This window comes from Buceros rhinoceros, unplaced genomic scaffold (assembly GCF_000710305.1).
Source record: "Buceros rhinoceros silvestris isolate BGI_N320 unplaced genomic scaffold, ASM71030v1 scaffold35655, whole genome shotgun sequence".
NCBI classification, from domain to species: domain Eukaryota; kingdom Metazoa; phylum Chordata; class Aves; order Bucerotiformes; family Bucerotidae; genus Buceros; species Buceros rhinoceros.
In genome coordinates, this window is record NW_010411910.1 from 25,754 (window position 1) to 35,955 (window position 10,202).

The following is a 10,202-nucleotide window of genomic DNA, read 5'->3' on the forward strand; positions in this document are numbered from 1 at the left end:
GCATTCCTGTTCTGGACTGTTGCTCTGAATTTTCACTTCTGCCTCTAATCTCATCAATTTAGTCTTAAATAGTTCAAAACTCACTAACTTTTTTTATAGCCTGTTAACTTTTCATAAATTACAGCAATTCAGTGAAATGTTTCTGTCCTGTAAGATGTTTCTTCAGAGTGAGTGTTACTGACACAGTTAGATGAGTATTTTTCCTCGGATGGCCACTTTAAGGAAGACAATGTGAAACCAGCTTGCTTAGCTAATCTTATGTCATGTGTTACAGTGGTTTCAGCTCTTCTTGGCTGTGCATTATCTAAGAAGCGATTCTAGCCAAGGCTCTCCTTTCCTGTACATTGATGTATGGGGAGGAGGGGTCTCTAAAACCTTGGTTTGCTAAATGAGTGATAAGACTCAATAAAAAATAAACCCCTGGAGCTTTGGGAGCTTCAGTTCCAGACTTCCTGAAGGCAAGATTAAGGAAAATTAAGAGTTCACAGATTGTTTTGAGACGGTAATAAGTATTCCTTTAGGCGTATGCTGAAGGAAGACTTCATACCAGTATCTTAATAGGAAAGATAACTACTTGATATCAAGTAGTCCTTGTGGAAAGGAAGTGCAAGCTGTAGTTTGTGGCGTATCAAAATGAATCTTCAGGTGTGAATGTGTATTTTGAGTTAGCCAGTCCCTCTGCCCATAAAACTACACATATGCCTTTACTGGCCTGTATTTAATAACCCAATATCTGTTTTATATTGAAAAGTCTCCTTTACTCTGAATTCATACTTCATTGTGCTCTAGGTGCAAGAAATAATCCTTAGTGGTTTTTAAAGTTTCATTTGTCCCTACTCTTATGTTTATCATTTACCCATGGATAATTAATCATACCCCAAACTGGATGAACATCTGAAACATGAGGGAAACATGTTTACCTAGAAAAGCAGATGAATCTGAAAGTAAGAGCTGTGCTCTTTGGAAATGAGTTTTCAAAACCTACCCTGTGTAAGCTACATTAGGCCTAGATTTTAAAGTGTGTCACTACATCACTCTTCTTTAGGTATCCCTTATTATGAAACCTCATCATTTCACATGTCGTGCAGGAAGATTGCAATTTACTGTAGGTGCAACAGACCTGCACTCTCCTTTCTTTCCTTCTGCAGTTCCTTGTTATTCATGGGAAGGAGCTATTGCTTAGTTTAGTGTAGAGAATAAACATAACTATCATGTTTCCAGTCCCTGCAGCGGTACAGGATTGCAGCTGACCTCAGGCGTTTGGGTGCCGGTTGCATTCTTCAGACAAGGTGCTGGATGTTGGCTGAAAGCCTTCCTGAGAGAGGAGAGATCCATTTCACTAACACCAAGCGCAGTGGGCTCTTTCCTAAAATAGTTTATTTTTGTCTCTGTGTGCCCATCACTAAAGCTGAAGAAGGATGCTTAGACTTCTCTGGGTTGGAGCTTTTAAAAACCAGGAGAAAGCAACCTGTTGGTGGCAGTTAAATGTTAACCACCTATGCAACAATCATTGAGATTAAATGATTTGCCCCAGGGCCTTTGTAAAGAATTTTCAGTCACTCCCTGTACTGGTAGTGCCAGTGCAGGGCAGGAGGACTGCCAGTTAACCTCTAGTGTAATGGTCTTACACAGGGCAGCCCTCGCTTAGACCTTCCTACCGCTCTGGAGACTGTTTCAGTGCTACAGCACTGTGTTACAGTTTGCAGAACAGAAGTACTTGTGTATAGCTTTATCTTACTAATTTGCTTTGCTTCCCAGCTGACTAATTTACTGTGCTTTGAGAGCAGTCTGCTTTGGACTGGGAAACATGAATTGCAACAAGGTGGTCTGAACATTTGCTCCTGCAGTAGGTTTGTCTCGTTGAATCCATAGCAGGCTTTCTGACTTGCTGGATAACGAACACTACGGTTAGAGAGCCTGGCTGCCTTAGGCTGACCTTCAAAAAATAGTAATTTTTTTCAAGACAGTGGTCTTTTCCCTGACCCTTGGGAGAAACATTTGCTTTTTCTTGGAAATCAGCAGATTAATGGAAGCTCTGACTGTGCAACAGGAGTTCAATGTATTCTTGTTAAAGTCGAGTAGATTCCATGTTTTGCAGTTTTCGCTTACAGTTTGTGTGTTTTTCTGATTTGTAGCATATGGCCCTGGCTGATTTCTCTTCTAAACAGCTTCCAGCCTCATGAAGAAGATCTTTCCAGTAACAATGGTAAGGGTGCTTCTAGACTGTACTGTAAAGAACTGGGAATGATGGACGCTTTTCCTGACCTTCTGGGGAATTGCAGTTGAAGAGCAAATAAGAGAGCTAGTTCTTTTCTAGAATTAGTGCATACAAACACTTTGCAAATGCCGCTTTCTGTGCTGAGCAGACTTTGCTCTCCTTTACTGTTTCTGAGCTCCTCAGGTTGTAGAGTGGACAGGTACAACTGATCATGTTACTAGAAGGCCTTGCTGTGTATAGTGACCTTCCTGAGATACTGCTTATGATACTGTACTTGATGCTTTCATGCTTTCCTGACATCGTTTGCTGTTTCTTTGCCAGCAACCCCCCTTCCAGAAGAATTTGAGTTGCAAGGATTCTTGGCTCTGAGGCCCTCATTCAGGTGGGTGACAGCTGAAGGAGACTGTGCTCTTGCTAATGTCACTGATAGACATTGACCTGTCCTCTACCATATCTTACTGATGAATACTTAGTGGGTTGACGGAGGTATCTTTTCAAAACAACTGTAATAGACAATGTGATAAAGCTCTAGGGAAAGTTACGGGCTTATAATATTGCTCGACTTGTTTTTCTTCTGTCTTCAAACTAGTCAATTTAAAGGGAAAAAAGTAAGGAGAGGAAAACTCTTACATGAAAACTGCTTTTGTTATTACTTTGGTTTTTACTCTGTTTTTAACAGTTTGACTGTACGTAACATCATGCAAAAATGCTGACCAAATACTCAATGTGTTCACTCAACTATTATTTTTGTGGTTTTAGTTGTCACACAGATGAGCTTCTGGCCTTTTGTTTTTTAAAATAACCCACCAAACCTCATTAACGTAGATGCATCTTAGCAGAAGAGAATTGCAGCCGTAAATCAGACCTCTGTAACAGTCAAGTTTTGAATAGTATCTGGTGAAATTTGACAGCTTATAATGGAGTAATGCTGGTCAGTTATATTTCTAAAGAAATAGGGTGTTGCAGAGGGTAATTAATATTCCCTATCCTGTGTCAATCCTAGGAACCTGGATTTTTCCAAAGGCCACCAGGCAATTACAGGAGATAAGGAAGGGCAGCAACGTCGAATACGGCAACAGCGTCTGATCTTCATAGGCAAATGGATTGCTGATAACCAGCCCAGGTAATTGCAGATAGCTCCCCTCTGCTTCACTTGCTGCTTAGGTAATGCAGGCCAGAGTTGAATGGTAGTTTTCTTGCTGTTCCACACAGCAACTAGCTATAACGTGAATACAAGATCCTGACAGTGCTAATGACATGTTCTGAGGGTCAGCCTGCCATCCCTTCATAGGCTGATCATCGTAAAGAGTGTATTTTGAGTAATGAACTTGCTTTTCAATTCCCTTCTTTTTCAGGTTGATTCAGTGTGAAAATGAGGTTGGAAAGCTTTTGTTTTTGACAGAAATCCCGGAACTATTACTAGAGGATCCTAGTGAAGCCAAAGAGAGTCTCGCCTTGCAGGAAACATCTATCACAGAGCCGCTATCTGCAGATGGGAGCTCTGGACTCAAATCAGTTCTGTCCTCTGGCAGAAGCTTGAACAGCAACTGTGACATGGGAGAAAAACCAATGGTCACGTTCAAAGAGAACATCAAGCCACGGGAAATGAACAGAGAACAAGGGCGAGTCTATCCCCCGAAAGATGTAGGAAGGGAAAGACGGGACTATAGCAAAGGAATAGTAGCCAATAAGAACGATGGAAAGAAGGATAACAATAAAAGAAAGAGTGAGACTAAGAAGTGCGGCTTGGATAAGATGCAGGAAGCGGGAAAGCAGAACGTGGCAGTTCAGGTGAGCCTTTAGATCAAAGGGGTGTTGCGTCTTAGCAGTACGTTGTTTGTGTCAGGGCCATCGCAGCTCACAGAGAATGCAGTGGAGTCAAGGTCTCATGATGGGCACTGCTGATGCACAAAAAAATAAACACATCTATCTATCTCAAAGATCAGATATTAGGGATCTTTGGGTCTCTGCTGTTTTCCTTGATGCCATTAGGGAGGAAAAGATAGGGAGCAATGAAGAGTGATTTTTGCTACGTTAACTATCTTAAAACAGACTTCTATCTGTTGTTCCACAGATTATTCAACTATTATTCTATCAGTTGTATTTTTTAGAGGAGTGGGTTTTTTTCCCTCTCTGTTTTTGTGAGCATTACGTACAAAAATGCTCACCTCATAAGTAAATAGTGAATTTACCAGTCTGACTTCCACCACGTTGTAGTGAATGAGGGTAGAGAATTTCAGGCTTGATCTGATCTGGATAGTTTGGCTTCATCTCAGTCATTTCCTGATGACATCTGGAGACATTTAATGATAGTGATGGAGAGTATTATTTCCCTAGAGAAACCGTGTCATTTCTTCACTGTTCTTGCAAGTGGAAATTATTTCCTGGTGCACTTCATCTCCCTTGCCTCTGTGTCAGCCTGTTCCTGCTTCCCAGGATAAGCCTGCAGAATAACTTAAGTCTTCCTCTCTGCAACTGCTCTGAAAGCCTGTGTAATTGAGGTCTTGTTTTCCCTAGGCTAGACAGACCAGCTTCTTCAGTCTTTCTAGCTTGTGTTGTTAAGACCCTTGGATCATTGTCCTTGTTCTCCTCCTGCTTATTTGCTATTAAACATCATCATTACGAAATGGAAGGTCTGAACTGGCAGGGCTACTCAGCTGGGTTTCTAGGGGGTCCTACCAAGGAGAGTAGCCTGCAGAAACTGAGGTCATTGTTTGTGAGTCACCAAACAGGAGTCTGGTATCTGAAAACCACCATAGGTGAGTTAGAAGAGCAGGTATTTATTTGTTGAACTTGTCTGGAGTGCGGCTGTAGGCCTGCACACAGCTCCCAGCTTCAGCATTTGTGCTCCTGTCTTGCAAAATAAAGCCTTGAGGCTGATAAAACACACTGGATCTTCTGAGAAGTAGGTTTTTTTGGATGGGGAAGGTATTTTTAAGTTTAACCCAGATGATTTATCAGAAATTTGCTCATGTTATTCTTCAGAGATTACAAACCCAGGAAAAAGGTATTTCAAACATAGCTGTAGCAGAATCTGTCCGGATGTGGTTGGTCACTCTTCTTCCTTTGAATAGAAATTAAATTTGCCTTTTTAGTTCTATTAGCTCTATTTGTTATGGCAACTATTCCAATGAAATCCCTTTTGTTTTATAGAGTTTGGTGGACTTATTTATCCAGACCTACTCCAGAATATGGGGAGGGTTTGCTCCACTCACCCACTGAGAAACCAGTGTAGGTTTTGTACCAGTTGGTGGTCTGTTACAGCTCTGCTTTGGCCTTCCTGGGGGTTTCAGGCTTTATCTCCTCCATAGTTCATTGCCCTCGAAAGCCTAAATGTTACAGCTGTTGCAGCTCTTACGCAGCAAAACTGTTACGTGTGTTATAGAGAGGTAATTAGTCCTGTTTCACAGAGAAGTGGAAGACTTGTGCACTCAGACAGGATCATGACAGTGTGACATAGGTTGAATCTCTGCTCTCTAGACAAAATAATGTTAGGTGCTGAGGAAAGTTTAAAGCAGACTTACTCAAGATGTAACATACTCTTAAGAGGTCACCATGATGAAAGGGTGCTTCTCCCAAGCACCATGCCGGAACCTATGGGACCACTGCAGGAGTAAATACTTGTAGTATCGATACTTTTGAGGTAAGGTCAAGTAGAAGTAGGAACTAAAAATTGTCTGTCTTGATTAATCAATTCTAGTTATTTAGGTTTTAAAAACTAACTATAAATCACATGGGGGCCTTTTGGAAGCCACCTTTAGAAATGTGTTAGAGCAGCTTTGAGTTTATGATGGATTAGAAGCTCATGTTTTGAAATCCCACAGCAAGAAGAATGTCTTCGAATTATCTAATACTGCTATAAAAGAATGCGTAACTCTCATATAAAACTGCTGGGGTGAAAAAAAAGGGGCAGTGCGATATAAGTTGTTATGAATGTTATGAAAGGTGAAGGTGGGCAGGCAATAGATGCAACATTAGGAGGTGCTGCATCGTTCATGGTGCTGAGCATCAGCCAGAACCTTGAGGTGGAGCTCCCTCCTGACTTGTTCTAGCAGATAAAAAATATACCCAAACCTCCTAGTCTTACAATCTACTTTTTTGATTAAATGTGAAACACACACACCTCCGCTATGCTCCCATAATTTCTAAATGGGGAAATTCAGATTTATTTGAAAAAGAACTAAGAAAATGTTTGAATGCTTCTACCCCTTGACTGCTGCATTTTGGTAGGAAAGACCTACTCTCTAACTCCTTTGAAGTCAGCAGCACTAAATGTTGAAATAAACCCCGCACAGTTTTGGTTTGTTCGGCTATTTTTAATTTGGTCCCTGAGAAAACCCTTTCTCTCAATCACCTTTGAGGCTTGGCCTCAGGTCTGCTCCTGGGCCCTTCTTGTACTGCCTGGGTTACTTGCTTGCTGTCTTTTTCCTGCCTGCTCCATCTTGCATTCCAGGCAGTTCTGCCAAGCTGAACAGAAAGGGAAAGTATTCTTCCCCTGTGTCTTCCTCTGCAGGAAGACCCAGACCGCAGCAGGCTCGGAACCAGGTAAACATTACGTTACATCCTTCTCTCTGCCTTTAACGGTGCGGCTCTTTTAACAGAACAGAGAGCAGCTGCCCAGTAAACTGAAAGAGGGTAAGCGCTTCTGCTGTTTGTCTTGGATGCTCTTGGTCAAAAGAATGTCATAGTCTGCAGGAGTTTGCACGTATATGTCACCGTATGGATTAGGCTAGGAAGAACGCGGTCGCGTTTGTTTTTTAAGATGCTGCTGGTAAGTAACGTGTTAGGGTGAAGCATAACAGCATCTGCTCTTTTTGCTCTGTTTCTACGGCACTGCAGGTGAGCAGTGTGGTAAGTTCTCTGTGTGGTTGAGGATGTTAGTGTGTCCACTTCCCACTCTTGCTAGAGGAGGAGCCTGGTGCATCTTCTGGGTAGATATCCAAGGAATGTTTTTGTGCGGTGAGGAGTGCCTGAGAACCTGCCTGAGGTCGCTGAGGAGGGAACTGCGTTCCTGTGTTCAAAACGTCTCCTAGTTACTTAAGAAAAATAAATTATTCTCTCAGGCAATCTGGGAGTTCATTTTTTGCCTTGAGACGTGATGTGGGCAATAACAGGAAAAGTTACCTAATTTCTTCTTACTTTCTTCTGTGTTAGGTGAAATCCCAGACGGAGATGAGGAAGACTCCAGTGTCTGAAGCCAGGAAAACACCTGTAACTCAGACGCCAAGTCAGGCCAGCAGTTCTCAGTTTATCCCCATTCATCACCCAGGAGCCTTCCCTCCCCTTCCTAGCCGTCCAGGTAACTCACATCATTCTTTTGAAGTGTGATTTACCGTTGACTGCAAAGAAAATCCCATAATAGTGGTTGTTACAGCCTCTGAAGGTAGGAGCTCTTTAACATGCATTCTCAAGTCGAAAATCTTAAAGTAGTAAAGGAGGAGCATAACAGAACTGAAACAAGATAAGTAAGAATCTTTATGCTTTGGAATCAAGGTCTGTCATGAAATCTGCCATCTTCCCTCTCGAGATCAAGGAACTTCTATAGAAACAGACTCCTGTGTTACTCAAAACATGACGAAGTCTGCTCTAGTTCAGGAGGGAGCATTCTCTGTGCATAGGACTGCCTTACAAAAGATCAGTCATGCTGCTTCCTCCTTTAAAGATCGATTTCCTTTGTAGTGGTGTTCATGTTTCAAGCTGTAATTTGTGTGGTCTTATTTGCTGTTGCTCCTGTTTTGTGGTGGAGTGTTCTTGTCATACCTTGCTGTCCACATTCCCTCGCCAAATAGCTGGAAGAGGTATCTTCCCTGCAGCTCTTATGTTAAATTGCTCAGTGTAAGGCAGAAGGGACATCTGTGCTGTCCCAAAGTCAGCATAAAATCTGACCTATGAGACACAGAATTAAAGCTTCCTTCCAAACCCGGCATTTCAGTGTGAACTACAGGAATGTGGGGATTTCTTTGCTTGTCACCTGTCTCTAGCTACACTCATCCTGAGGCAGGTGAGCCTCTGGGAGGAGGCAGAACACTTATTGACTGCTTCTGCCCATTGCTCCAGAAGTTTAGTCTCTGGCAATGCCTGTGGAACTTTGGGGGTAAAGCATCAAAACCCCAAGAATGATGAAGGAAAAGTGTAGTTGGGAGAAAAAAGCAGGAAGATTGAGGTGGAGAGGGGAACACATGACTCTGCCAAGTACTGACTGTTATTGGTGCCTGGAATATTGCAAGAACACTCGAGAACAAACTCTGAATCCCCCTGTGATCACAGCCTTGAATGGGCAAAGGTGAGAAAGGACATTATAGTGCAGTATGCAAAATGGTGTTTCCTGACCTCATGGTCTAAATGAGCAAAATAGGAAAGAAAAAACCCACTCGGTGTTTTCTGGAGGGGAAAAATCTGCTCCGCCAAATTTCAGTTAAAGGTGCATTTTTCCTCTTTTCCAGGGTTTCCACCTCCAACCTATGTTGTCCCCCCTCCTGTGGCTTTCTCCATGAGCACAGGGTACAGCTTCCCAGGTGGCGTTTCTGTCCCAGGAACCTTCCTCCAGCCCACAGCTCACTCGCCTGCAGGAAACCAGGTGCAAGGTGGGAAACAGTCCCACATTCCTTACAGCCAGCAACGGCCCTCCGGACCAGGGCCAGTGACCCAGGGACCTCAGCAAACACCACCTCCTTCCCAGCAACCCCTCTCATCTTTACCAGCTCAGGCAACAGCACAGGCCGCAAGCCAGTTACAGGTCCAAGCCCTGGCCCAGCAACAGCAGCAACAGTCCCCTACAAAAGCTGTGCAGGGCCTGGGGAAGAGCCCGCCACACCACTCTGGATTCCAGCAGGTAAACCTGACTAATGCAACACGCTAAGCTGCATTTAAAAATAAATGGCCACATTCCTGGATTACTTTTTCAAACCTGTTGTTAAAAACCTTAGCGTGGAATTTTGATCTGTGAAATTCTGGGCAAATATGAGAAAGAGCTGAAGGTTAGTGGGTATGAACGTATGATTCTGAAATGGAGAGGAAAGTGTCTACTGGAATGAGAAGGTGGTTGTCTGCTTTCTGTGTGTTTCTGCTTATAGATAAGATCTGAAGGTGGTATTTCTGATCGGATATTTCTGTCCTAGGCCATTCTAGGGTTCTTGTGCGAGTAATGAACTTTCACCCCTGCTCCCCTTCTGGCTCAGTGGTTTGCAGTGTCCGTTCCCTCCCAGCTCTTAGTTTTTATGCTCATGTCATGGTGGAGAAAATCTCCCTTCTGGCATGTCTAGACTCAATGGTGAGACCCTCTTGCTGAGTTGAGCAGCAAAATGCTGGCTCGGTACCTTAATAAAGGTGTTTATAAGGTAGTAAGGATTATACTTGGCTGCGGGGAGTAGTAGATGCCTGTCAAGCCTGAGCATTTTGGGAAATAGCAGAGGCAGTCAGAATGTTTCTGGCACATTTCTCACAAGTGAGCAGAATCAACGGTTTGTCTAGGGTTAGGCATTCAGTTAACATTAATTGTTCTGACCCTCTGGTGAAATCATGCATCTCCACCTCAGTATCCGCAGACAGACTCGTCAAAGCAGCTCTGGAACCCACCACAAGTCCAAGGCTCACTGGGGAAGATCATGCCTGTAAAGCAGTCCTATTACCTGCAGGCCCAGGACCCTCTAAAATTATTTGAACAGTCTTTACAGCCTCCTGTGATGCAACAGCAACCTCTGGAGAAAAAAATGAAGCCTTTCCCAATGGAGCCATATAACCAGAACCCCTCAGAAGTCAAGATGCCAGAATATTACTGGGACTCTTCCTACAGCATGGCTGATAATAGGGTGATGGCACAGCAATCTAACGTGGACCGCAGGGGAAAACGGCACGGAGTCTTCCGCCCAGAGCAGGATGCTATCTCCAGGATGACCTTTGAGGTAAAGCTCCATGTTGTAAGTGGTGAAAACCAACAAGACTCTGATATTGCTGATAACTAGGAGTTTCTCTGTTTCAGGAATGC

At 43.3% G+C, this 10,202-nt stretch overlaps 1 protein-coding gene across 4 annotated transcripts in view; it reads left to right on the plus strand.

Annotated features, from left to right (window-relative positions):
- SMG7 (SMG7 nonsense mediated mRNA decay factor) overlaps positions 1-10,202 on the plus strand; it is a 29,120-nt gene that overhangs the window by 11,958 nt on the left and 6,960 nt on the right. For 2 of the 4 annotated variants that reach the window (XM_010136166.1, XM_010136165.1), the window contains exons 10-16: positions 2,136-2,206; positions 2,540-2,600; positions 3,222-3,341; positions 3,574-3,862; positions 7,373-7,517; positions 8,662-9,050; positions 9,754-10,119. In XM_010136166.1, coding sequence (XP_010134468.1) covers positions 2,136-2,206; positions 2,540-2,600; positions 3,222-3,341; positions 3,574-3,862; positions 7,373-7,517; positions 8,662-9,050; positions 9,754-10,119 — 1,441 coding nt within the window. Of the gene's footprint in view, positions 1-2,135; positions 2,207-2,539; positions 2,601-3,221; positions 3,342-3,573; positions 4,010-7,372; positions 7,518-8,661; positions 9,051-9,753; positions 10,120-10,202 lie in introns of all 4 variants that reach the window. The other 2 variants (XM_010136163.1, XM_010136164.1) reach the window with 1 other exon arrangement.